Source organism: Balaenoptera musculus, chromosome 19 (assembly GCF_009873245.2).
Source record: "Balaenoptera musculus isolate JJ_BM4_2016_0621 chromosome 19, mBalMus1.pri.v3, whole genome shotgun sequence".
Classification (NCBI taxonomy): domain Eukaryota; kingdom Metazoa; phylum Chordata; class Mammalia; order Artiodactyla; family Balaenopteridae; genus Balaenoptera; species Balaenoptera musculus.
In genome coordinates this window covers 4,185,322-4,211,765 of record NC_045803.1, presented here as the reverse complement: position 1 = coordinate 4,211,765, position 26,444 = coordinate 4,185,322, and the positions used below count along the sequence as shown (strand labels likewise).

General features: G+C 57.3%; 3 protein-coding genes across 4 annotated transcripts; 2 read left to right on the top strand and 1 right to left on the bottom strand.

Annotated features, from left to right (window-relative positions):
* The first annotated feature begins 3 nt into the window (after window positions 1-3).
* NDUFA3 (NADH:ubiquinone oxidoreductase subunit A3) lies at window positions 4-2,560 on the top strand. The gene is made up of 4 exons (XM_036832692.1): window positions 4-89; window positions 309-383; window positions 1,798-1,875; window positions 2,406-2,560. Exons 1-4 carry the CDS (start codon window positions 80-82, stop codon window positions 2,495-2,497), a joined length of 255 nt encoding a protein of 84 aa, XP_036688587.1. The 5' UTR covers window positions 4-79; the 3' UTR covers window positions 2,498-2,560.
* A 54-nt stretch (window positions 2,561-2,614) lies between these two features.
* On the bottom strand, window positions 2,615-9,090 carry TFPT (TCF3 fusion partner). The gene is made up of 6 exons (XM_036832684.1): window positions 8,808-9,090; window positions 8,041-8,299; window positions 5,063-5,133; window positions 3,482-3,551; window positions 3,179-3,397; window positions 2,615-2,769 (listed from the first exon to the last, which is right to left on the bottom strand). Exons 1-6 carry the CDS (start codon window positions 8,828-8,830, stop codon window positions 2,650-2,652), a joined length of 762 nt encoding a protein of 253 aa, XP_036688579.1. The 5' UTR covers window positions 8,831-9,090; the 3' UTR covers window positions 2,615-2,649.
* PRPF31 (pre-mRNA processing factor 31) lies at window positions 8,850-25,859 on the top strand. Of its 2 annotated transcripts, none has more exons than XM_036832649.1 (14): window positions 8,850-9,392; window positions 12,817-13,001; window positions 13,091-13,151; window positions 15,681-15,764; window positions 16,370-16,467; window positions 17,060-17,166; window positions 17,838-18,007; window positions 20,141-20,298; window positions 21,471-21,560; window positions 23,115-23,242; window positions 23,330-23,402; window positions 23,988-24,116; window positions 24,199-24,297; window positions 25,440-25,859. In XM_036832649.1, exons 2-14 carry the CDS (start codon window positions 12,825-12,827, stop codon window positions 25,563-25,565), a joined length of 1,500 nt encoding a protein of 499 aa, XP_036688544.1. In that variant the 5' UTR covers window positions 8,850-9,392; window positions 12,817-12,824; the 3' UTR covers window positions 25,566-25,859. The 2 variants fall into 2 exon arrangements, with proteins under 2 accessions (XP_036688544.1, XP_036688545.1); XM_036832650.1 differs by having other exon boundaries at window positions 9,338-9,391; window positions 12,804-13,001.
* Window positions 25,860-26,444: the final 585 nt, after the last annotated feature.

Below are 26,444 nucleotides of genomic sequence, written 5' to 3'. Positions count from 1 at the left end.
GTGCCCAGGGACCACAACTCCCAGAGTGCTCCGCGCCCTCGCCGCCGCAGCCGCCGCCGCCGCCGTTGCCGAGACCAAGATGGCCGGGAGTAAGTGCGGGTTCTGTCAGCGCGCGGGGATGGTAGCGGGAACCCCGGGTAGTGCTAGGGGTAGGGCAAGACGGAGCCCCCGTGGAGACGGTGGGGTCCGGGCCGGAGGGGGACGCAGAGGTCACGAGGGGGCTCCTCCAGGGCGGGGGTGGCGCGAGAGGGGTAGAGGTCACCGGGGGCATCACCTGCAGGGGTGACCCTTCTCGCCCACCCTTCCAGGAATCGCCGCCTTTCTCAGGAATGTCTGGGCCAAGGAGCCGGTGCTAGTGGCATCCTTCACCATCGGGGGTCTCGGTGCGTGAGTGCCCCAGGCGCGAAAGTGCATCACCCCCAATCGGCGTCCCGGCTTTATCTCCTCCACCCCCTAGAGGTCCCACTGCCCCCCACCAATGCTCCATCGCCACCCCCACCATCGTTCCATCCTGTACCCCCGAGGCCCGACCGCCGCCCTCAACGTTCCGTGTCCCCACTTGTATGAACACCCCCACCCCTAGTATTATGACTCCTCCACCACCCCATCGCTCCCCACCCCGTACACACCCACCCAAAAGGCCCAGAATCCCTTCAGAGAAGAGGTTGTCAACCCTAGCTGTGCATTATAATAGCTAAGAAACAATAATAATAAATGAAAAGTAATGTCCTTATCCTCCCCTTTCACCCTCATCGCTCCCCCCCCAGATTCTGAATTGAATTGGGTGGGGTGGAGGTGGGGCTAGGGAGTCTTGTGTCTTGTGAAAATCCCCCAGTGATTCTAACGTGCTTCTGCGAATGAGAACCTCAGCTGTAGAACTGGGCTACTCAGATTTCAAGGTGATGCTCTGGGTCTTGTTGAAATACAGGTTCTGATTCAGTAGGTCTGGGGATGCTGCATTTCTAACACGTTCCCAGGTCTTGTCAGTACTGCTGGTTGGCAGGCCACACACTGAGTGAGGTTCTAGAACACAGTTGTCCCACACGGCAGCCACGGATCACACGGGCCACTGAGCACTTGAAATGGGGCCAGTATGAATTGAGATGGTACCTGTTACCCTGATATAAAGCATACACCAGATTTCAAAGACTTTGTATAACAAGGAGTATATAAAATATCAATGTCTTTTATGCCGAGGATATGTTTAAATGTCTTGGGTATACCAGGTTAAATTTATTTTTTAATTTGTATGTTTAAACTTTTATGTGGCTATTAGAAAATGTAAAATTACATACGTGGCTCTTACATTTATGTCGGACAGCACTGACCCAGAATATTCCTTTACATGCCCTGCCCCACCCCCCATGACGCCCTGCTCCTGCCCCAGGTGGACTGTAATTTCTCAATGACTGTTCTTTGTACAAACCTTCTCCTCAGTTTGTAACAGTTCATGATTTCTCTGGAACATTCCCAAGACACCCCCGACCCCCACCCCTTAATATGCTCCATGGCTCAAATGCGCTCATTCTGTGACCAACCCTTTCTTCCTTCCTGTGTCTTCCAGGTCCCACAAGTCTGTGGATGCTTGGCTTCCACCCTCACTTCCAAAAAAAAAAAAAGTCTTATAAACCCTTCTGCTGATGTATGGGGCTCCCAGGGTGCCAAGGGGCCTCCTGGAGGTGCTGGACCCCCTTGCTCCCCTCCCCGCATGCACTTGACCCCCATCTTGAAAAGGCTCAGCTACTGTCCCCGCCGCCACCTCCTTCCCCTGGGCCTCACCCCTGTGTCTCTCCGCAGCTATAATCCTGCCTGCACTCAGCCCCTACGCCAAGTACTCCATCATGATCAACGAGGCCACACCCTACAACTACCCAGGTGAGTGGGGGCCAGGGCAGCAGCCTTGGACCTTGCTGAGCTGGGGGCGGAATGATGATGGGCAGGTCTTTCCTCTGCAGGGAGCCAAGATTCTGCAGTGCAGTCGGGACTCTCTTTTTTTCCTTCAATAGATATAATCCACATGCCGTAAAATTTGCTTTCTGTCTGTTTTTGCACTTTGAGTTTCTGTCCTGGTTCCAGATTTCTGTCCTTGTCTGGGTTCCCAATCTCTGTTGCTTTCTGGAGTTTTGTCTTCCTGGGTCTCCACCTCTCCAGGTCTCTGTTCTGCTTCCTTGTATCTGTTGGGTCTTTCTCTGGGTCTCCTTTCTGTATCCATCGTTCTGGTTTCCCATGTCTCTGGGTCTCTATTTCCCCACTTCCCTGCATCTCTGATTTTCTGACCCTTACTCTCTTTCTTATCTCTCCCCGGGGTCCCGTTTCCCTCTCTGAAAGTAAGCTGACAGGCCAGCCCTTCTCTGTGGGCCCCCAGCGATCTGCTCATCTCAGTGGCCCACCCTCCTGTCCCACAGTGCCCCTCCGAGACGATGGGAACATGCCTGATGTGCCCAGCCACCCCCAGGACCCCCAGGGCCCAAGCCTGGAGTGGCTGAAGAAACTGTGAGCTCCTCCATTGACAGGGAGAGGCCCCCTCCCTGACGGCCCCCAATAAAAATGTGAAAACCACGCCCAGCGTCTGAGTGTGTGCGGCTGCAGGTGGAAGCAGTGGACAGTGGCCACGGCGAGTGTGGGGGTTGGTTTACTGTGGGGGGGGGGTCAGTCAAAGGCGGGGCTGGCTAGGGTGGGGTAGGGCAGCAGTTTGTCCGGCCCCCGAGAAACCCAGCTGGAGTCTAGGGCCTCGTCCGCTTCAAAGCCGAAGTCTTCCTCGACCTTAATCTGGGGGAGATGAGAACAAGGCGTGAGAAGGGCCCCGGCCTCGCTGTTCTTTCCCAGGCCAGACGGCGTCCTCTGTGCACCTCACCAGAAGTCCCGGCATCCCCAGGTCCGCGTGCTCTCCAGTGTCACCTCCCTCACCCGCCTTCTCTCCCTCCTCTGCCGCCAACCCTCCCCGGTTACTTTTCTTCTCCCCAGAGCCTCCTCCAGATCTCCCTTCTCCACTCAAGCCCCTTGCCTGGCATCTTCCAACTCTTTCTCCTTCCCCGGCCAACGCCAGCCCTGTCCAACCCTTCCAGCTCTCCCCGCCTTGCAGGGCCCAGCCCTGCCCCCCCCACCCCCGCAGCGCAGCAGGGAAGCCCAGGAGCCCCAGTCCCGCCCTGCGGACCCCTGGACTCCAGGCCGCCCCCACCTGCACCGGGGCCAGTTCTGGAGTCAGCGCAGCTCCCACTCGGCGGCCGTCCCGGGGTGCTCGCCGCCTCTTCCGCCCGCTGGGCCCCTCGCCAGGGGCCGGGCTGCCAGGTTCTGGGGGTGCGGGCGTCCTTCTAGGCGGGGACAGCCCCTCTTTCTCTGGAGGCTCGTTCTCGGCGTTGCCTGGGGTGGGGGCGTCTGTGCCCTGGCTCCCCTCGTCCTGGCAGACAGGGAGGTGGGCGCGTGAAGGCCGCGTCCTGGGCTCCCGGTTCTCCCAGCCCACCCGCGGCCGCGTCGCACTCACCTCCAGCACGATGGTGAGCTGGCTGGCGCGGTAGTCATCGCCGTAGGAGTCCAGCACTCTCATGAGGAACCTGCGGCCGGAGAGAGGCCGCCGGGGGGCAGCTTTATCTTCCGGCGGTTGGGAAGGGGGCCCGCGACAGCCCAGCTCTGACTCTGAAGCCAAGGCTCTCCTGGCCCCAGAAGGTCTGAGACACCCGGTGGCAAGCACTCGGGCAGCCAGTGGGGCTCTGGGCAGGACCAGGTGACCTGCACCTCCGCTCCTGCTCTGTCATCTGGAGGGGACAACCCCAACCGGGCGGCCCGCTGACCACGACCCTGCAGCTTGATGACAGCGCTGCAGTACTCGGCTTGTAAACGGTCAAACGTAAGCTATTATTTTCATTAACCCCTGGGAGGCGGGCCCAGAGCACTCACTGGGGATGCTGCCTTCTCTTCCCCACCCCTGCTTCTAAAAGCTTTTTGGTTTTTTGTTTGTTTTAAGCTCTGATTAGCTGGTCCCTGTAAGCCAGCGCCTGGGTGGAGCGTTTCACGTGCACAGTCTCTTATTCTACAAGTAGGTATCAGGTGTCCTCTCTGTGCTATCCACCACGGAAGCCACTGATCACCTGTCACCGTCCTTGAGCGCCTGCCACGTGGCGAGAGTGACTGAGGAATGGAAATTTTAAATTTCGCTTGATTTTAGTTAATTTAGATGAAAATCGGAACCGCGTGGCTACCAAGCACATGAAATGAGGCTCATGCAACTGAGGGAGTGAATTTCCCATTTCACTTCGTCTTAATAAACTTGGCCTGTGACCACTGAGGAACTGAATTTTCAATTTCATTTGAATGAATTGAAATTTATTTTAATGAATGTTAAAATTCAACTTCAATGTAAGATAAAGTCACCACCGGCAGCTGGCATCCTGGACGGCACAGGTGCGGACAAGAGGAGGGCCCAGGGGCTGAGCCCTGGCTGCTGCAGGTTCAGGGTTTGGGGAAGTGAGAATGAACCGGCAAAGAGGCAAGAATCGATGGCCGGGAGGAGGGGAAGCGGAGGCAGGTGAGTGACCTGGCCAAGAAAGTGCTTCAAAGAAGAGGGTGTATCCACTGGGTCAGGTAAGTGGCGGGCTGAGGGCTGACCGGGGGGGTCTCGGCATCACGGAGACTCTGTCATAAGGCCTGTTCTCCTAATTTCATGGAGATGGGGACCCAGTGGAGCGGTGGGCCGGCCCCAGAGCTCACTCTGCGTCCTGGTCGCGGTGACCCGAGGCGGGAGGCTCAGCTGAGCTCCTCCCCTGTGGGCTCCCATTTAATCCTCAGCAGCCTTGGGATCTCGTGTTCACCCGTAGTTGATGGGGAACTGGGGCTCGGAGAGGGGGTGGGGCTTGCCCTGAGTCACACAGCAGAACGGCGCCTGAAGCTGAGTCTGCGACCCTAAGCCTGGTCTCCTGCATTCTGCTGCACTCCGTTCAAAGGGAGCACACCACTCCCCCCCAAGGCCCAGGGCTCAGCTTTCTTCCAAGGCCCAAGGTGGTGGTGACAGGGGTTGGGGAGCAGAGGCAAGCGACGCAGGCCCGGAGCAGGTGTGCAGGGGGGTTACCTCCGCTCCTGCTGGAGCCTCCGCGTTATCCTCTGTACCTGATGGAGCCTGTTCAGGACCCGCTCGTTCACCTGCGGGGAGGTGGGAGAAGACACGGGTCAGCCGGACTCGCACTCCGCGTGCTCAACACGTGGTGAACGGGGCCCCGCTGGAGGGCGACTGGCCCAGGACCGTCCCGGGGCCCCCAGGGCCCGCTGTGTCTGCTCCTTCCCCCTCCTCACTGCCTCTCTTGCTCCTCTCCCGCATCCATGGCACTCACACTGGCCTCCAAGCTCGCGCTCGAGTCCCCTGACACCATCCTGTGCTGGGGGCTTTCCAGGTGCTCTCCCCCAGGTGCCCGCAGAGCTCTCTCAAAGGCTGCACTCAAAGGCTACCTGCTCGGACCTCCCGTTAATTGCAGCAGCCCCTCCCCCACTTCCCACGCCAGAGCGTCCCCCTCCCCCTTCTCAGCTCCACTTTTCCATCGCCTTATAGCCTCTCTCGCTATGCCGTGTCCTCACTCTCCGTCTCCCCCACCAGAACAGAAGCCCCAAAGGACCAGGATTTGTGCCTCTGTCCCCGGTGCCTTGAGCAGACCCTGGCAGAGGGGCGCTCCCTAAATACTGCTAAACAAATGACTTCACCTAGCAATAAAGTGCTTGAAGGACACCAAACTGGTAGATATGCTGGAGATCAGGGCAGGAGGTGGCCGCTTCAGTTAAGGTCATCAGAGGAGATGTGTGCCCAAGCGTGAAAGAGTATGTTCTGCTCCTGCGTCAGAAAGACCTGGGTTTGAATCCCAGCCTGCCACTTCTCAGCTCTGTGACCTTGGGCAAGTTACTTAACTTCTCTGAGCCTCAGGTTTCTGCACTGGTAAAAGGAGAATAATAACAACTTATCCCTGGCGGGGGACGGGGGAGCTAAGAGCAGAGGCTCAAATGCAACTCCGTTTGAGCAAATGGTTGGGTCTCTTTGGACCCCAGCATCCATCTGTTGAACAGGGCTCAGGATACCTGCTGCTTGGGGGGGGGGGGGGCTGAAAAAGTTCCCAGATGTCCTTGCGTGCAGCCCCCAGAGCAGGCCTGGCACGCAGCGCGTGCTCAGAGGTGAGAGTGCTTGCTCTGACAGCACCACCCTTGCTGTCAGGCCCTGTGAACACACAGTGATGTGAGGAGTCTGGAAATCACGGGCGGGGGGCAGGGAAGAAGAGAGAGGAGTGGTCGTGGAGAGAAGAGAGGTTGGGGTGAGCTGAAGGATGAAGCGGAGGCAAAGCTACCTGGTAAAAGATACGTAGTATCTGGTTTATGTATATTATGTAAGTTTATATTAACACGTACATAAAACCATATTACAGAGTGCTGCAGGGACTTCCCTGGTGGTCCAGCGGTTAAGACTCCACGCTTCCACTGCAGGGGACGCAAGTTTGATCCCTGGTTGGGGAACTAAGATCCCACAGGCCACACAAACAAACAAACCAAAAAAAAAAAAAACACCAAACAGTACTGCTAGGAACGTCATCGGGTTACCTGTCATCGGGTGTGTGTTCGTATGTGCGTCTGCTGGGTACGGAGGGAGGAGTGGGACAGCTGGCCACAGGCTACGCGTAGGTTCAGCCTTCGTGCAGCTTCAGGGGAATATACTTTACCACCTGGAGCTGACCCTGCTCCAAGCCCACTGCCCTCAGCCTGGCATTCAAATCCCCTCCGCAGAATCCCCATCAAACCAAACACCTCTCCAATCCTGAGTAAGCCCTGTGCTACACAGAGTCCCAAATGGACCTTTCCCTCCAGCGTGACATGCTCCTGCTTAATCTAAGACTTGATGCAAACCTCACCTCCTTATTAGTTCTCTAAGTCGTCCCTCTCTCTCCCTCTCCTTGAGTCCTACCCCAGCTCAAGCCGCCTCCTCTCCTGCCTGGGCTACTACACCAGCCCCCTTCCAGAACTCCCCCAACACCGTTGTTATGGGTTGGATGGTGTCCCCCCCAAAAAGGTGTGTTGGAGTCCTAACTCCCAGTGCCTCAGAATGTGACCGTATTTGGACACAGGGTCTTCACAAAGGGAATCAAGTTAAATGAGGTGACTGGCCTTAACCCAATATGACTGGTGGTGTCCTTATTAAAAGAAATTGGGATATACACACACACACAAGCACGGGAAGATGAAAGCAGAGATCTACAAGCAAGGAACACAAAAGATCTCCAGCAAGTCACCAGAAGCTAGGGAGGATGCCTAGAACAGACAACAGATTCTCTCTCACAGCCCTCAGGATGAACCAACCCTGCTGACACCTTGATCCCAGACTTCTAGTCTCCAGAACCGTGAGGCAGTACATTTCTATTACTTAGCCATCTGTTTGTGGTTCTTGATACAGCGGCCCTAGCAAAAGAGTCCAACCAAATTCAGAGAGTCTTTCAAACACTGACCCTGGCCCTCCCCTGTTTGAAACCTTTTGATAGCTCCCCATCACTCTCAAAAAAAAAAAAAAAAAAAAAAATCCAAACCTCTTGCTCTGGTGTTTGTGGCCTTTCAAGATCTGGGCCCTGCTTACTGCTCCATCCTCATTCCCACCAAGGAGGCTAATGCAGTGATTCAGCAGAAAGAACCTGAGGCTGGGCAGAGGCGTGGGGATGGAGGGGAGGAGAAGGACCCCAGAGAGATCTGAGAGGCAGAACAGACAGGACATGAGGAGCGAATGATGTCAAGGGTATGGGAGATTTGAAAAGCTGGATCGGTGGGGAGCAAGAGAGGCATCTGTGAAACATCAGTGAGCTGATCTGGGCTGTCAGATGATGCTCCTAGAGGAGACATCTCTCCAAGGTGCCTTGCACAGTGCCTGACACATAATAGGTGCTAAATAAATGAATAATGAATGAATAAGTGAATGGAAAATTCATTCAGCCGGGCAAGGAAGGCTGGGCATCTAGACAGGCAGAGACTGGGAAGGATTGGTAATGGAGGTCAGGGGACCCCAAAACAGGGGAATCCACACTCACCTACCTGCTCGATCTCCCGGCAGCGCCGACCTAGCGCCTGGTACTTCCTGCGGTTTAGTTCCCGTTGGCGCCGCCGCCGGCCCCGGGCTGCCTCTTCCTCTTCATCTCGCTCCCGGAGCCCGGAGCCACCCAGACCCCCAGACACAAACTCCACTTCTGTCTCAAGCTCGCTCTCCAGGATGTGACCACCGAACAGCGGAGGCAGCGCCAACTCTGAGCCTGGCGGCGCTGAGAACTCTTCAAAGCCCACGGCTGCCATGGTCCTGTAGAGTCAGTGGGCTCAGGGACCCTGAATACCCAGCCCTTAGTCCCTCCTCCCACAGACCAGGAGCCCAACTCCCAGACCCCTCCTCTCTCTGATGCAGGAGTCCGAGGCCCCCAGCCCACCATTCCCAGGATCCAGAAGAGTTCGAGCCCCGACCCCTTCCTCCCAGGATCCAGGAGTCCAGAGCCCCAGCACCCGCTTCCCAGTATCAAGGAGTCCAGACTTCCAGACCCTTCTTCCCCGAGTCCCACGGGGAGTTCGAGCCCCCCAAGCCCTCACTCAGACCCAGGAATCCTGACCTCCAACCGCCTCGCCTGTCAGATCCAGGAGTCTAGACCCGTAGCCTTTTCCCCCAGGATGCTCGAGTACAGACCCCAGTCCCTACAAGAGTTATAAGCCAAAGGAGTTGCAGGAACTGCAATCCCCGTCAGTCCTCAGCGCAGAAGACCGCTCTTATGCAGCCGCAATGTCTTTTGGGATTCGTGGTTTTCCCCAAAGCCACTCACCCTTCTCTCTGCTCCAGTTCCATCTCTCTCCGACTCCGGGCGCCCCGGGCCTCAGAACTTCCAACCTCGCTAACCTCTAGGTTAAGTCGTTCGCAAAACTACCTTTCCCATCAGGCTTCACGACCCCAGCATCCGGGACTTTGCCGCTATGCCTTCTGGGAGCTGTAGTTTCCTATTTCCGGCTCCGCTCCCCAACCCCTCCACCTCCACCTCCACCTCGACTCCCGGCTGAAAGCCTTGCTTTCTCGTCGAACGCCTCCACCAGTGGTCTGAGTTGCCCTCGACTTTATTCTTGTCTTGACACCCTGTCGTCAGACTATGGCGATTCTCCGCTTATCAGGCTCAGTCCACAGCGGGCGTGAGCCGGATAAAGCCCCTCTCTTCTCTCCTGTTCATCCCTTCTCCGCCTAGCGGCAGGTGCTAATAAAGTTGTTGTTCCAAACGCAGCCAGGAAAGACGCGGTGCAGGGGCCAATCAGAGCGCAGCTTTGCTTCGACGACGGCGCAAGGGTGAAACGTCATCAGTGAGCGTCGACCGCTGCTGGGAAGCTAATTTCCTAGAAACCATCGTGCGAGAAGAGAAAAGGTGAGTGTGATGGAGACGAGGGAAGGGCGGGAGTTTGGCTTCCTGGGTCTGGGGGAGGAAGTGTGTAAGGAGAAAGGCGGGCCTTCGTAGACCGACTACCCAAAGGTCTCAAATGCTCCTACATTGTTACGGCTCTGGGGATATAGCGGCAGCAAAAAATCGTTCCCGGCCCTCTTGGCGCTTTGCATGGTGCCTGGGGAGACAGGCTTAATCAAGTAATTACTTAAATAATCACAAATGTGTGAAGTGCCTTAGGGTACACACAGGGCGTGCGGGGTGTATATCACCAAGCAACCTATCTACTCTAGAGTGGGGTGCGTGGGTCAGGGAGCTGGAATATGAGAACTGAAGGATGAAGAGGTGTTGAGCTGGTAAAAAGGGAGGGAATGAAGACCTAAAGTGAGGAGAAGAAGTTGGTAAGCGAAAAAAGCGTGAGAAGGATTCAGGGGCATGGGGGATAGTGGCGGGGGCTGAGGCTGGATAGGTTGGCTGGCATCAGGCGAGGTCGTGGTACCTACTCCGTGCCAGGTGCTGCGCTGGGCGATGGAAATAGTGTGCAGTGAACAAAATGGACACGGTCCCTCTTTTCATACAAATTTAAGCTTAATGAGGAAGATGGACATTAAACAAAATGTTAGAAATTTAGAGAATCTCAAGTGTTGAAGTGAACTAAAGGGTTCATAGGATGTAGAACAGCGGGATAGGGTCTAGTCTCAGGGTCAGAGATAATCCACGCTGCAAGAAATAATGTTTGTGCCCTTACCTTTGGGATGAAAAAATAATATATCCAGAGAGCCGGAGAAAGGAAACCATAATGTGGTTTAAGGATTAAATTAAAGGATTTAATAAGGATAAGGTATAATTATTAAATAAAGTTAAGGATATAAGGATTAAATAAAGGATTTAATAAAGTTCATTATATAAGGATTAAATAAAGTATAAGGATTAAATAAAGTTCATTCATTCATTTGCCCAATATTTCTTTTTTTTTTAAATTTATTTATTTATTCATTTATTTAATTTTTGGTTGCATTGGGTCTTCGCTGCTGCACGTGGGCTTTCTCTACTTGCAGTGAGTGGGGGCTACTCTTTGTTGTGGGGCGCAGGCTTCTCATTGCGGTGGCTTCTCTTGCTGTGGAGCACGGGCTCTAGGCGCGCGGGCTTCAGTAGTTGCGGCACACGGGCTCAGTAGTTGTGGCTCGCGGGCTCTAGAGCGCAGGCTCAGTAGTTGTGGCGCACGGGCTTAGTTGCTCCGCGGCATGTGGGATCTTCCCAGACCAGGGCTCGAACCCGTGTCCCCTGCATTGGCAGGCGGATTCTTAACCACTGCGCCACCAGGGAAGCCCCATTTGCCCAATATTTCTTGAATACCTACAACGTGCTGGAGATTCTGCTAGATGGTGAGGATATAACAGTGAACAGACAGATACCACCCCTGGTTTTGCTTACAATTTAGTGGGGAAACAGAAGAGAGGATAAGAAGAGATACTTGAGTCTTATGTATGGAGAGCAGGTCATGTCCAATAAAGGAAAAGTTCCTCTTATTCAGAGAAAGCGAGAGTAACGAGAGTTTTAGAGAAAGGTGTGTGTGAGATAACGTGGGTGCGTTTACAAAGAAAAGCTGTGTCTTATAAAGAGAAGTGAGTATAAAGGGGACATTACATCTTAGGGAGAAAGGAGGGTATGAGGGGAGACTGAGCTCAGAGACAACTGAACATCCAGGGGTCCTAAACCGGCAGCTCAAGGGCCAAATCTTTCCTGTAATCGTTTTAGTTTGGCCTGTGCCATGGTGGTCTGTTTAAATTAGCCACTTAGAAAGAAACTTTTCAAACTGGGAGGTTACACATAAAAATTCTGACTCTCTTACTTTTCTTGAACAAAATTAGAAAACCTGGCAACATGGAGCCCGTGTTCCCACTGGCAGGGCGTTTCTGAAGCGTTGTGTCAGCTGAGCTTTCACATCAGGCATGATTCCCTAGCTCTCCAGGCTCCACTTCTCCAGTTGCCCAACCCCCAGCCTGCTTCACTCACTTATGTCACCCACTTAGCCTCTGTGGACATGGAAGTTTGCAGCCTCCGTTTGTCTTTCTGTAAATTTTATTTTATTTCTTTATTCTTTTGGCTGCACCATACAGCTTGCAGGATCTTAATTCCCCAACCAGGGATTGAACCCGGGGCCACAGTAGTAGTAGCGCCAAGTCCTAACCACTGGACCGTCAGGGAATTCCCCTGTTCTTTAATTTCATTTTTTTTATTGAAGTATAGTTGATTTACAATGTTGTGTTAGTTTCAGGTGCACAGCAAAGTAATTCAGTTATATATATACATATATATCTATCTATTCTTTTTCAGACTCTTTTCCCTTATAGGTTATTACAAAATACTGAGTATAGTTCCCTGTGCTATACAGTAGGTACTTGTTGGTTACCTGTTTTTTATATACTAGCATGTACATGTTGCATTTGTCTTTTTTTTTTTTTAATTTTTATTGGAGTATAGTTGGTCTTCAATGCTGTGTTACTTTCTTCTGTATGGCAAAGTGAAGCAGTTATACATATACATATATTCGCTCTTTTTTAGATTGTTTTCCCATATAGGTCCTTACAGAGTATTGGGTAGAGGTCCCTTTGCTATACAGCAGGTTCTTATTAGTTATCTATGTTATACATAGTAGTGTGTATATGTCCATCCCAGTCTCACATTTATTCCTCCCCCACTTCCCCCTACATTTGTCTTATTGAAAGAGGAGAAGAACAGGAAGAGGGAGTGTTTCTTATTTAAAAAAAAAAACAAAGCACTGGGGAGGACAGAGTGGTGGGGATTGTACCTTGTAGAGTAGTGCTTCGCAGCCTTTTCCACTGCGTGGGATTCACCGAAAATGCTAATATTTGGACAGCACCTGGGGGTAGATGAGGAGTTGCTCATAGCCCGAGGTGATGGGCCTGGAGGCTCTAGACACTTTAGGCCCCGCCTGGTTGTCCTGATGGCTGAGGAGAGCAGGATGTGTCACCCATTTGGGGCCCAGCATTTGGTGGGGAGGGGCCTCTGCTAGGGGGGGAAGGAAAGGATGTGAGGAGAGGTCTTATCAAGGGCGGGGATGTATCTTCTAAGTCTTAGCGAAGTGGTGGTGTGAGGGGTGTGCAGTGTCTTGTCCAGTGAAGTGAAGGTGAGAAGGGTGGGTAGTGTGAGTTTTGACTGGAGACCATCTGGTTCTGGGAGGTGGGTTCATGGATTCATTCAGCAGGTATTTATTGAGCATCTGTTATGTGCCAGGCACAGTTAGGAGCTAGAGAAAGAAGCAAAAGAGTGTACCTGTCCTTGTGGAGCGTGCATGCTGGTGAGGTTGATCAAGAAGGACCGGGGCCATCTGGCAGGGGAGGCCTCTCCCAGTAATGAGCGGGGGCCCCACTCGCCCTCCCCGCAGGCCTCGGGATGTCTCTGGCCGACGAGCTCCTAGCTGACCTCGAGGAGGCGGCAGAAGAGGAGGAAGGAGGGAGCTACGGGGAGGAAGAGGAGGAGCCGGCGATCGAGGATGTGCAGGAGGAGACCCAGCTGGATCTTTCCGGAGATTCGGTCAAGAGCATCGCCAAGCTGTGGGACAGCAAGATGGTGAGAGGAGCTCCGGGGGGTGTGACACGGGCAGCAGCTGCTTTGCCTGGAGAGTCCCGGGTTCTGACTCTCCGCTTCTCCCCGGACAGTTCGCTGAGATCATGATGAAGATTGAGGAGTATATCAGCAAGCAGGCCAAAGCTTCGGAAGGTACCTTCGCCCTCGCCCTCGCCCACGCCCACCCCCACCCAGGCTCTTCTCCGGCCTGGCCCCTCGGCTCTTATGCTGCTGGTGACTTTGGAAGTTGGCTCTTTCTCTCACCCTTTGCCAGAGCCCTCTTCTCTTCCATCCCAGCCCAGTCCCCTCCTCTCCCAAGAGTGTACTGCATTCTAAAGCTGATACTTCTTTCATTTTTTTAAGTTTTCTTTTTTCTTTTTTGGCCGCGCTGCGCAGCCTGCGGGATCTTAATTCCCCAGCCAGGGATGAGACCCAGGCCCCCTGAAGTGGAAGTGCAGAGTCCTAACCACTGGACCGCCAGGGAAGTCCCTAAAGCTGGCACTTCTTAAGTGTCAGCTCCTTGCTCTGTGCTGAGCGCTGGCTAATTGTGATAGGATTTATATCAAGGTTTCCCAAACTTTATTGATAACCTGATCAGTTATAGAGTTTTGCCACACCTGTAAAACACTTATTATTTCACATTTTTAAATCTATATACTTTTTTCCTTCAGTTTACCCAAGAAGGAAAGATATTGCTACTGTGGATGGAAAACTAGTATCATTTGGTAAATAGAAAGTAACCATGAAAACATAAAAAAGTATCCATAAAAATTATTAAAGTCTCTCCTCACTTCTAACTCTGGGCAAAGCTGGGTTATCTGTTGAGTGTTCAGACCAGCTCTAAGAGGACAATGCCGTCATCACCCCCGTTTTTCTTGGAAAGCTGTGGCTCTCGAGTGGAATTCCTCGGCAGCGGGGAGCCAAGGGAAGCTTTTTGGCACAGGAATGGTGTAGTCAGAGCAGAGTTTCAGGGAGACTCACTTGTTCCACCCTTTCTTTTTTAAAAAAATTAATTAACTTGTCGGCTGCATTGGGTCTTCGTTGCTGCGCGCGGGCTTTCTCTCTAGTTGTGGTGGGCTTCTCATTGCGGTGGCTTCTCTTGTTGTGGAGCACGGGCTTAGTTGCTCCGCAGCATGAGGGATCTTCCTGGACCAGGGCTCGAACCCGTGTCCCCTGCATTGGCAGGCGGATTCTTAACCACTGCACCACCAGGGTTAAACTATAAACCTTTAAAACTTTCTTTAAAGTTTTCCTGAGGCTCCCTGGGGGCCAGGCCTGTGTGGGCCCCTGCTCTCAGAACGCTCAGGGGCTGGCGGAGCAGTTACTGGTGGGCGGCGCCTGCTGGGATGGAGGGAGCGCAGGGCACTCGGGAGCCACAGGAGGAGCTGGCTGACCCTGCCGCGGTCAGGGAAGAACTGATGTCTCGGCTGGGCTTTGAAGCATGAATACACATGACAGGCCAAGAACGGGGTGGCGGGGGGTGCGCCCAGGGAAAGGGAGCTGCACCTGCAAAACCTTGGACATCCACAGTGGTGGGGAGGCTGGCAAGGCACCAGACCCTGCAGGGTTCCAAATGCCAGGCCAGGGAGTCGCGGGGAATCATAAAAGTGACATTTCCTGATGTGGGCCAGGCTCGGCGATCTTAAGTCAGACCCAGTCACACCCCGTGTCTGGTGGGGAAGGTGGACACGAAACACCTCAAAACTGGGTGGCGATGGTGCCTAATGGACGTGGCGGGAGTGTGGTGGGAGCCCAGAGGAGACAGCCGACCCCTCCTGCAAGGTGAGGGAGGGGTTCTTAGGCGCCTTGTGAGTCTTAAGGACATAGAGGCACTTGAGCATCAAGATTCAGAGCGCAGACTCAGGAGTCAGCTCTCAGCTCTGCCATCTGCTGGCTCGGTGACATCAGGCCGTGTCCCTCCGTGTCCTTCTCTGCAACATTGGCCTGATTTAACACCAGCCTCCCTGGCTGGTGGTGGATAAAATAAGTTAATGCCCGTAAGGCACTTGTAACAGTGTCGTATGCCCAGTAAGTCCTGTATGTGTCAGTTGCTCGTGATAATACTGTCATCATTGTCATTATCGTTGTTATTGTTAGAGCTTGAAGGGTTTTCCAGAAACAGACACGAGGAAGGGATGTACCAGGGAGAGGGAACAGCATATTCAGAGGCCAAGAGAAGAGTGAAGCAGGCCAAGTGTTCAGGGCACTGTAATCAGTCCTTTAATGGCTGGAATGAAATAAAGCGGGGGTGTGATGAGAGGATGGGGCCAGGAAGGTGCAGAGACCAGACTGGAGTCACTGAGTCAGCAAGTGTGCACGGAGCGACTGCAATGGGCCAGGCGCATCGGGGTGCAGCCACAGGAAGCAGACCCGGTGCTGGTCCTCGCAGAGCTTCCGGCCTTTTGGGAGGCCTCAGACATCGCTCTGGGTAGCTGGGCTGTTAGTCTAAGGGTGTGGTGAGCCCCAGGGGGGTTTAGGTCCAGGGCGAGATGGGGTCAAGTTTAGACTGGCCTGGAGGGAGAGATGGGAGGTTTGCAGATAGGCAAACCTGTCCCCCAGTTTCCTCTTCAGCCCCTCCCTGCCCCGCCCCAGCCGCATCCCCAGCCTCCCTGAGCTGTGGGATCTGGGACGGGGTGGGTGCATAGACACACACCCACACCAGGCTCTTCCTCATCCTCACAGTGATGGGACCGGTGGAGGCGGCCCCTGAGTACCGGGTCATCGTGGACGCCAACAACCTGACGGTGGAGATCGAGAACGAGCTGAGTGAGTGCCGGGAGGGGCAAGCAGGGACAGCCCTGCCCAGTGTCCCCCACAGCCTCCTCCCATCCCCAAGGGAGGGGCAGGCAGGAGCGCAGGCCGTCTTCCCTGCTGGCCTTTCCCGGGGTTCTGCCCCCAAGCCCCTGTATTAGCTGGAATCCAGGTTCAGCTCCTGTGACAAGCGGTTACGTGAAAAGGAAGCATATTTTCCTCTCATATGAAAGTCTGGATGAGGAGTCCAGGCTCTTTCTGTCTCGTTGATCTGCCACCTGTTTCATGGTACAAGGTGACTGCCCACCTCCAGCCATCACCTCCACATCCTCATCAGCGAAAAGATGGGAGAGAAGAGGAGGGCGCATTTTTTTCCTTCGAGGGCGTGGCCTGGCAGTTGCACACGTGACTTCAGCTCACATCTTGTCGGTCAGGACTAACTCCCGTGGCTGCGTCCAGCCATAAGGGCAGCTGGGAAATGTAGCTTTGTGCTGCGTGTCCGTGAGCCCAGCTATAATTAGGGGTTTTGCTGCTGAAGGAAGAAGGGGAAGTGGGTACTGGGGGAGCCAGCAGAGTCTGCCTGCCCCTCATCGGGCTCCTCTCCGCCCTGTCGCCCTTAGACATCATCCATAAGTTCATCCGGGATAAGTACTCGAAGCGATTCCCCGAACTGGAGTCTCTGGTCCCCAATGCACTGGATTACATCCGCACCGTCAAGGTAAATGGGAAGAAGGGGGCTCCCCAGCTGCCAGTAATGTGAAGGGGAGGCGGGGCCCTGCTCTCGGACCCCCCAGGTCTAAGGGGAAGGCTCCCCTCGCTCAGCCTTTGGCCGGAGACAGGATGAGAATCAGGGAAGCAGTCCTAAGTGCCAAGACCCCGAGATGGCAACAGGCCTGGTGCATTCAGGGAACAAGAGAGGAGGCGAGAGGCGAGTTGCAGAGGCTCCGGGTCTTACGGGAAAGTGAAGGCGGGGTCACCAGTGCACAGGGCCCCCCGTGAGTCCAGGGGTGGGTGGGGGCGGTGGCAGGGGATGCCCACACAGGGAAGTGACGTGGTCAGACCCGCACTCTGAGTGGCCACGGGCCGCAGGCCTGTGGCGGCAGCGGGTCTTCCCTGGGTGGCCCATGCGCTCGGCTCTGCTTCCGGGTCAGCCCGCACGGGGCAGACGGTGCGGATCCTTTGAGCAGCGGAGTTGCCAGGAGTGGGGGAGGCAGGGGAGTGCCCCGGGTACGGATCGGGGGGTGCAGGAGCACGAGAGGCTCTAGAGCTTCCTGAGTCCCAGGCCCCTGTCCCGCCCTCTCGCCCCCCAGGAGCTGGGCAACAGCCTGGACAAGTGCAAGAACAACGAGAACCTGCAGCAGATCCTGACCAACGCCACCATCATGGTCGTCAGCGTCACTGCCTCCACCACCCAGGGGTGCGCACGGGGTCCGGCCAGCGGCCTGGCCGTCAGTCTTGGGGGATAGGGCACTTGGGCTCGCAAGCCAGGCACCGTGCTGGGCTCGGGGCTCCCCGGGCGTGAGAAGCCAGCCGCGCCCGGGGTTCCGAGGGTGAGGCAAGGGGCAGGCCCGTAATTGGAAGTGTCCGCCTCTGGCGTGTCATCCCCTCGCTGGGGTGAATGCCGGCTCTCCACCTGCCCCTCCGGCGTCCATGCTGTGCCTAGGAGAAGGGGACATCTGTCACCCCAGAGCAGAGCTCTGGAATGGTTGATCACAGCGGTGACCGTGCTCCGAGGGGTGGCCAGCAGGGCTGAGGCCCGCAGGGTGTGGGGGGCCTCGGCGGGAGAGCGTCTCAGGCAGAGGGAGTGCCTGCAGAGGCGCGGATCTGGCATGGCCTGGGCAGGGGCGCCTCCCCCAGACGGAGACAGGACTGGGCAGGGGGGTGGTGCCACCGAGGACTGGTTCCCGGCAGCGCTGGCCTCCAGGCCTCAGGGCCGGCGGGAGCGATAGCTGCGGTGAAGCCGCACGCGCGTGTGCGCGCACACACACGCGCAGCTGGGAGGACGCGGCCCCCGGGCCGCTCAGACGGGACCTGCTGAAGGTCGAAGGTCGAAGGTCGGGTCGCCCCCGCCCCGCCCCCGCCCCGCAGGCAGCAGCTGTCGGAGGAGGAGCTGGAGCGGCTGGAGGAGGCCTGCGACATGGCGCTGGAGCTCAACGCCTCCAAGCACCGGATCTACGAGTACGTGGAGTCGCGCATGTCCTTCATCGCGCCCAACCTCTCCATCATCGTCGGGGCGTCCACCGCCGCCAAGATCATGGGTGAGGCCCGTGCCCACGCAGCGACGGCCCCGCGGGCCGCGTGACCTTGGGGAAGTCTGTTCCTCTCCTGTAAAATGGGGGTCTGGCCCTGGGGCCCCGGGACCGTGTCCCCTCGCCCCCACCCTCTCATCTCTCCCGGAGGCCACAGAGGTCGGCCAGCTTGCTCTTCACACAGACACGGAGGAAGGATGGGGGCCCTGAGCCAGGTCAGCGCCCGCATCCCCGGCAGAGCTGGGGCCAGACAGGCCGCAAAGGGGAGAGGCGGCGTGGCTGGTGGAAAGGCTGGGCATCCCAGCAGCTCCCAGCTCTGCCACGGGCCCACGGGGCCGCCTGGCGGTAGTAAAGTCAGCTCTCTGAGCCTCAGTATTCTCCACAAGAGGGGGCACTGGTCCTGGCAGTGTGTTAGGACTGAACAGTGGGTCCCTTCCTCCTCGGGGGCTCTCTGCGGCCTCAGAGTGCCCCCTCGGGCTCCTGGCCCCTTCAACCGAGAAACACTTTCTGGGGGAGTTTGATAAAGCAGCCGTATTAGTCAGCTCGGGCTGCTGTAACAAAGTACCATAGACTGGGGGGGCTTCAACAACTGAGGTTTATCCTCTCACAGTCTGGAGGCTGGGAGACTGAGATCAGGGGTCAGCAGGGCTGTTCCTTCTGAGGCCTCTCTCCTCGGTGTGTAGACGGCCGCCTTTTCACTACATCCTCATGTGGTCTTCCCTCCATGTGTGACTGTGTCCTAGTCTCTTTCTCGTAAGGGCACCAGTCCCATTGGATTAGGGCCCATCCTGTGACATCATTTCACCTTGATCACCTTTTTTTTTTTTTTTTTTTTATTTGGTCGCGCCGGGTCTTAGTTGTGGCAGGCGGGCTCCTTAATTGCGGCTCGCCAGCTCCTTAGTTGCGGCTCACCAGCTCCTTATTTGCAGCTCGCTGGCTCCTTAGTTGTGGCATGTGGGATCTAGTTCCCTGACCAGGGATCGAACCTGGGCCCCCTGCATTGGGAGCGCTGAGTCTTAACCACTGCGCCACCAGGGAAGTCCCTGATCACCTCTTTAAAGACCCTGTCTCCAAATACAGTCACGTTCTGAGGTGTGGGGGGGGGGGAGGGTTAGGACTTCAATGTGTGAATTCTTTGGGCAAACGGTGTCACGTGCCTCAGTTTCCCCAGTGGCGATTGGGGGTTGTGCTAGTTTCCTGTGACTGCTGTAACAAATGACCACGAACCAAGAGGCTTGAACGACGCAGTTTATCATCCGACAGTTGTGGAGGTCAGAAGTCCACCGTGGGCCTCACGGGGCTAAAATGAAAGTGTCGGCAGGGCTGCGGTCCTCTATGGTGGGTCAGGGGAGGAAGCCGTTTCCCTGCCTTTTCCAGCTTCCAGGGGCACCTGCATCCCTTGGCTCGTGGCCCCTTCCTCTGTCTTGAAAGTCTCCTCTTGCGCCACTTTCTCTCCCACTTTTAAGGACCCTCATGATTACGTTGAGCCCACCAGGATCCTCCAGGATAATCTCCCCTTCTCAGGGTCCTTAACTTGCTCGTATCTGCAGAGTCCCTTTGGCTGCATGTGGCACTGTAGTTGCAGGTTCCAGGGATGGTGATGTCAGTGACCGTGGCGGTGGTTCTGCTCCCGCACGGGTGTTGGAGGCTTGTTTCAAGGACTCGTGTGTGTGATGAGACCATTTACCTAATCCTTAAAAGCGCCCAGCACAGAGCCCTGCACACAGCGGTCCCGCCTCAGAGGTGGCACTACTTACAGTATTTACCTGCAGCTCCTCGTCCCCTCCCCACACCCGCAGACACGCTCAAGGGAGCCCAGAGGTGGCGCACACCCGGGCCCTGTCGTCACGAGCCCCCAGCGTGCTGAAAACCACTCCAAGGCACGGAGCAGGGCCTGTGTGGCTTCGCAGACGTGGGTCCGGTTCCTGCTGGGCCAGTTGGCTCCTGTGCACCTTTAGCAAGTGGCTTCACCTCTCTGAGCCTCCTCCAAACCCCTGTCGGAGGTGGGACACGTCGGCCCTCCTTGGCGGGGCCGCCTCGGGGCTCCAAGCAGAAACTCCTGTGAAGGTGCAGCGCGCGGTGAGCCCCCAGAGAAATGCCCTCGCTCCTTCTGACCCCCTCCCTCCCTCCCTCCCGCTGCAGGGGTGGCCGGCGGCCTGACCAACCTCTCCAAGATGCCCGCCTGCAACATCATGCTGCTCGGGACCCAGCGCAAGACACTGTCCGGCTTCTCATCCACCTCAGTGCTGCCCCACACCGGCTACATCTACCACAGCGACATCGTGCAGTCCCTGCCCCCGGTGAGTCCCACCCCCCTCGGAACCTTATGCTGTGCCCCAAAGGGCACCCCCCGCCCCCTGCTGCTCCCCGGGTCCCAGGGGTCACTGCTGACGACAGGGGTCAGGACCCTGGAGGATGGGCCACACGGGGTGTACGAACAAGGGCGCTGGAGCTGATAGGCCAGGTTGGAGTTCTGGCCCCGCCTCAGGCTCCCCGTCTGTAAGTGGGGTGAACTGAACCTGCTTCATGGGGTCGAGACGAGGGCTCACTCGTACGAAACACCTTGACATCAGGCCTCGCACGTAAAAAGCAACGGAAGCGTGAAGCTTGTGAGTTCGGGGTTCCCAAGACCACAGTCAAGTTCAGTGGCCACTAGAAGGACTCACAGGGCTCACCTTGAGCTGATCCACCCAGGGTTACGGTTTATCAGAGTGAGGGCACCCAGAGTAACGCCAGCCGAGGGGAAGGCACGAGGGCAGGGTCCAGAAGTCCCGAACACGGCGCCGCCTGAGACGGTGCGCACAGGCGCCGCCGGGAAGCCCCGCGGGGCCTCGGGGCTCAGTCTATGCCGAGGCTCGGGGGCACAGACATGGCTGGGACCCTGTGACGCAGAGACCCCACCCTGAGTCACAGCGCTGTTCTCTGGCTTACCCAGGCCCCTGCCAGCACAGATCACCACCCAGGAGCCAGGGCCAAGGCCAGACTTCTTAGGACAGGGTTAGATTCTCCTCTACGCCTAGCTGCTGCTGGCTTACTATGTTATTATTATTACTGTTACTCTTCTTATCATCATTATCATTGCTACCACTACCATTACTACTAGTCACCGAGACTTGGGGCTGTGGGTGTGACAGGTACCATCTTGGTGTTTCTCAGAACTCGGCCCCTACCTTTTGTGGCACGTGACACCATTTTTGGTGATACACAGATGGATGTTTTAAATTTTAATCATAATGTAGGTATTTTCTCCGTATCTGATAATCTTCCATCTGTAGTAATGCAATTCAGTCTTCTGTGCAAACGGGGAAGTAGGTTATCGTTATCACTGACTGATAATTTGTTACTGTAACACGTTATTGCAGTAAGGCGGTAGCGGTAAAGGTGACATGCTGACACGGTGGCCAGCGCTGTGGAAAGGCGGGGGTCTGATTGCACCCCCACGCTGACTCTGCCTTCCTGTCCGTTGCTGCAGGATCTCCGGCGGAAGGCGGCCCGGCTGGTAGCTGCCAAGTGCACGCTGGCAGCCCGAGTGGACAGCTTCCACGAGAGCGCGGAGGGGAAGGTGAGGGGCGGGCGGCGTCTGTCCGGGCGGTACGCGGTCTGTCTCAGGGAGAGCTGTCAGTAGAGGGCCCGCCACGGCGAGCGCTGTCCTAACAGGGCAGAGGCGGGGGTGTTTGTCGTGGCCCCGCCGAGGTCAGCGTCCCCTCCCCCTGCTGTACGAGTTTCCCGCTGCTGCTGCTGTGACAGATTACCGTAAGTTTAGTGGCCTAAAGCAACACAGGGTTACTGTCTTAGAGTTCTGTAGGTCAGAAGTCCACGGCGGGTTCCCTGGGCTGAAATCAAGGTGTTGGCAGGGTTCATTCCTTCCGGAGGCTCAAGGCGAGGATGGCTCCGCTGCCTCTTGCAGCTTCCACAGGCCGCCCGCGTCCCTCGGCTTGTGGCCCCTTCCTCCATCTTCAAAGCCAGCGTGGCATCTTCCCAGCTCTCTCTGACTCTGCTTCTGTCTTCACATCTCCTCTGACTCCTTTAAGGACCCAGTGATTACACTGGGTCCGCACTGATCATCTAAGGCACCCTCTCCCCATTTCAGATCCTTAGCCCAGTCACATCTGCAAAGTCCCTTTTGTCAGGTAAAGTGACACATTCACAGGGACCAGAGAGTTGGTTGTGGACACCTTTGGGGGAGGGGGAGGTATTTATTTGCCTACTGCACCAGGATCTGTCCCCTCTTCCGGCACTGTCATTGTTCACGTAATTATTCCATCAACCTGTGTGCCTTGGCGGACTTGTTCTGGGAGAGTAGGTGTTTTCTGTCTTGTGCATGATTGTTTTCCGAGCACCCACCCTGGCACTGTGGGTTCGGGGGTTCAGTCTCTCTCTGACCACTGGCCTGGATGCTGGGGGTACAGCAGTGAACCGCACAGACAAAAGCCCTGCCTCTGTGGCATCTCCATTCTGGCTGGGGGCGGGCCGAGAAGACACGAGCGGTAGATCTGCGGTGTGTCCAGTGGTGCTGAGTAAAGGCTGGGAAGACAGATGCGGGGCGTTGGGGGTGGCGAGGGAGGTGAGACTGATGAACCTGGAACTCAGGGCGGGCTTCTCTGAGGAGGTGAGGGTTTAACATAGACCTGAGTGCACTTAGCACGCGGGTCCCGTGGATGCTGGGGGAAGGGTGTCTCAAGCAGAGGGAACGGGCGGGGCACAGCGAGCTCCGGGGAGAGGAGGCTGGCGGGACGGGGGACGGGGGCCAATCGCCTGCAGCCTCGCGCCCTGGGGAGAGCTCGGCCTCAGCGGGGGCGCTGAAAGCGGGCCGATTTGGGGTCCTTCCTGAAGGAAGGGCCTGGCGGGATCCTCGGGGTGTGGCCGACTCCGGGGCGTCGCCACTGACTGACGTGAGGAGAGCTGGGGCGGAGGGTGGGGAGCGGGCGCGGGAGCGTCGAGAGGAGAGGGCCGAGCCGAGGTACAGTGCGGGAGCGCCGCCGCGTGGCAGGCGCGACTTAAACCCGCAGAGCCCGAGGGTCGAGGTCCTCCAGGGCCGCGTGGGAACGGGGTGGGGCCGGGCGGGCAGGCCGGGCCCGAGGGAGCAGCTGCGGGGCCCCCACCCCGTCCTCCGCAGGTGGGCTACGAGCTGAAGGATGAGATCGAGCGCAAGTTCGACAAGTGGCAGGAGCCGCCGCCCGTGAAGCAGGTGAAGCCGCTGCCCGCGCCCCTCGACGGGCAGCGTAAGAAGCGAGGCGGCCGCAGGTGGGGCCCGGGGACCAGTCGGGCCGGGACGGAATGGGAAGGGAAGAGGCTTGCACCCTCCCAGCTGACCCCCTGCCCTGTCCCCAGGTACCGCAAGATGAAGGAGCGGCTGGGGCTGACGGAGATCCGGAAGCAGGCCAACCGCATGAGCTTCGGGGAGGTCAGAGCCCACCCCACTCTGCCCCCGCCCCCTGCTGCATTCCTTCCTCTCCATCTGTGGCCATGACCCCCCGCCCCCCAGATCCGGGACAACACCTTAGCCTCCGCCCTGGTCCCCCCCACCCCGGCCTCCAGTCTCTCCCCGCCCCATCCACCCGGCACCGGCCCCCTCGCCCCGAGGCTTCCCATCCACCCAGGATCTGGAGGCTGTTCAGTCTCGTCCCTCCCCTCTTCCCTCCCCCGCCCCGCTGTACACGCGCTTCCCCAGGCTCCACCCCTGCCAGGCTCCTGTTACCTGAGCCTCACCCTAGTGATCCTGCAAGAACTAGCTCAGATGCCGTGTCATCAGTGAAACCCATTTCAGTTCTTACACCACACGCACGCGCGCGCACGCACACGCACGGCCCCTCTCAGCTGTGAGCTCAGGGAGCAGTAACGGGGCCTGACTTCCTTGCTGGGCCCCAGCAAGGCTCACTGCACTCGGGGCCCAGTAGGCGCCTGAATAGGGCCGGCTGATGGGGTGGGTGCCTGGGCCTCTAGCTGACCGAGGAGGCAGCTGACACAGGGCGCCTTCCCCTCCCACCAGATCGAGGAGGACGCCTACCAGGAGGACCTGGGCTTCAGCCTGGGCCACCTGGGCAAGTCGGGCAGCGGGCGGGTGCGGCAGACACAGGTGAACGAGGCCACCAAGGCCAGGATCTCCAAGACGCTGCAGGTACGGCCGCGGGCGCGGGCGGGGGCGGGCTCGGGCGCGTGGGCCCCGGCCACAGTCTGCACCTCCCTGGCCCTCCCCACAGCGGACCCTGCAGAAGCAGAGCGTGGTGTACGGCGGGAAGTCCACCATCCGCGACCGCTCCTCGGGGACTGCTTCCAGCGTGGCCTTCACCCCGCTCCAGGTACCGGCCCCGCTGGGGTCAGGAGGCCCAGGGAGAACCCCTTCCCCTCCTGGGCTTCAGCTGCCTCGCCTGCGGAAGGAGCACACACGACACGGCCCCTCTCAGGGCTGCCGTGGGGGGAGTGGGCACCGATGAAGCCCCTGAAGGGTGTATCTGGGTTCCCTGCACTCGGTGAAGTTACCAGGGACCAGTTGGTCTACAAGACCTCAAGCAGGCTCTGTCCCTCCCTGAGGCTCTGGGTCCCCACCTTCCGAGAGCCGGGTGGCTGGGGCCACCTCAGCGCCCCGCACAGGAAAGGTCCTAGGTAGGCGGGCTGGGCAGTCGGGCCCCCAGAGCACAGCATGGAGCCAGGGCAGCCCGCTCACCTGTCGGGTCCGTGCCTCGGCTTATTCACCCGCCAGATAGCGCTAGTGTGGCCCTTGGGATCTGAGGAGTACGAGCTCATTCCCTCCGTCAGCAGGTGTCTGCTGAGCGCCTGCTAAATTCCGCGCGCTGTTGCAGGCGCCAGGACAGAGCCACAAAACAGAGACAGGAAGTTTTGCCCTCCCAGAGCTTAGTGGGTGGCAGGGGGACAGATAACTAAGATACATAGTGTGTTGGAAGGTGGAAGGTGCTGGAGACTGAAAGGACTAAGGGAGATGGGGAGCCTCCAGGGGAGGCCTCAGCGAGAAGATGAGAATCACCGTGTGTAAAACATTCACAACAATGCCTGCCACGCGTCGGGTCCCCAGAGCTGGTGGTTAAATCCTCGGTGGGGTTGGTGCAATTTGTGCTGGGACTGCAGGCAAGCCACTTACTTCTGGGACTCAGTTGCCTTATTCAGGAACCGAACAGGATCAGCTGTTCTCCAACGGTGGTGTTTTTAAAATCTCCTGGGGAACCTGCTAAAAATGCAGATGCCCAGATCCTCCCCTCTTCCCCCACCCCCCGGCCCACAGAGTCAGAATCTCCCAAGGTGGGGGAGATTTGGGGGCTGGCAGGCTGTCCACATGTTTGCCCAGAGCCCGAGGGCCACTGGGAAGGGCCCGTGGGCCCCTGACATTGCATGATTCCTTCACTGGGAGCTGGGGGAGCTGGGCGGGGGGCATCGTTAGGGCCCAGGCCCGTCTCCCCACCCCATGCCATCTCCCCCACCTGCCCAGGGCCTGGAGATTGTGAACCCACAAGCAGCGGAGAAGAAGGTGGCTGAGGCCAACCAGAAGTATTTCTCCAGCATGGCCGAGTTCCTCAAGGTCAAGGGTGAGAAGAGCGGCATCATGTCCACCTGAGGGGCGGCGCCCTGGGCCTTCTCCCGCTGAAGGGACACGCAGGCCACACCTCTCTGAAGGGATCGGGGTCAGGATGGGGCTGGGAGGTTCCGGCAAGGAGAGCCGCCCCGTGCCGGCCGGTGCTGGGACTGGTGCTGGGACTGTCCGGCGAGGCTCGGGAGAAAGCCCGGCCCCGGAGCACAGAGATCGCCGCCCCACTCAAACACACAGCCCGCCTTCATCACGCGTCCTTTTTATTTTAACCGGGAAAGGAAATACCTTTGAATAAGTGCAATTAAAAGCACGTTATCAGGATCTGTCCTTGGCGAGTGATCGTTTGTCAAACACCTGGGCGATTTGAGGAGTCAGAGCTACGGGGTTTTGGGGGACAGAGCTTGGGCTCCCTGGAATCTGGATCCAACCCCGGGCCTGTCACTTCCTCATTGTGCAGTCCCGGGAAGAGAAGAGCCCTCTCCATCTTCAGCCCCCTTAGAGAACCCCGGCCGTTCTGACGCCCCAGCTTTCAATGCAGGCCACCCTGGGTGGTCGTGGCATCTCATGCAGTTGGCCTCTGCCGCCTTCCAAGCCTCCACACTTCAACCACCAGGCGCACCTGTGAGGACGTAAAAGATGCCCAGGAAGCACTTAGCACTGGGCTCACCGTCAGGGCCCCACGACGGGGCACTTTTGTTATTCTGTCCAGTGTTTGCTGAGGACTCCCCCTCCCACCCTGGTGTGCCAAGCCCCGGCGGGGTGGAGCAGACAGGTGCCCAGCCCTGGCAGGGACTCAGGGCTATGAAAGTTCCTGCCAGGTAAGGAGAGTGCCGTGCCGCCAGGGGTAGCCTACCCCGTGCTGGGAGATGGGCTTCACAGCTGCTCACTTACCTGCACGGTCAGCAC

Excerpts from the sequence above, each read along its gene's own strand:
- NDUFA3 (XM_036832692.1), top strand. Across the intron at positions 384-1,797 it reads CTTCACCATCGGGGGTCTCG|CTATAATCCTGCCTGCACTC; the intron begins GTGCGTGAGTGC and ends GTCTCTCCGCAG. Across the intron at positions 1,876-2,405 it reads CACACCCTACAACTACCCAG|TGCCCCTCCGAGACGATGGG; the intron begins GTGAGTGGGGGC and ends CCTGTCCCACAG.
- TFPT (XM_036832684.1), bottom strand. The coding sequence starts at position 8,830 with ATGGAACTGGAGCAGAGAGAAGG. Across the intron at positions 3,552-5,062 it reads AGGCTCCAGCAGGAGCGGAG|GTTCCTCATGAGAGTGCTGG; the intron begins GTAACCCCCCTG and ends CTCCGGCCGCAG. Across the intron at positions 2,770-3,178 it reads CAGAACTGGCCCCGGTGCAG|ATTAAGGTCGAGGAAGACTT; the intron begins GTGGGGGCGGCC and ends CATCTCCCCCAG.
- PRPF31 (XM_036832649.1), top strand. The coding sequence starts at position 12,825 with ATGTCTCTGGCCGACGAGCTCCTAGCTGACCTCGAGGAGGCGGCAGAA. Across the intron at positions 15,765-16,369 it reads GGAGATCGAGAACGAGCTGA|ACATCATCCATAAGTTCATC; the intron begins GTGAGTGCCGGG and ends TGTCGCCCTTAG. Across the intron at positions 24,298-25,439 it reads TGGCCTTCACCCCGCTCCAG|GGCCTGGAGATTGTGAACCC; the intron begins GTACCGGCCCCG and ends CCACCTGCCCAG.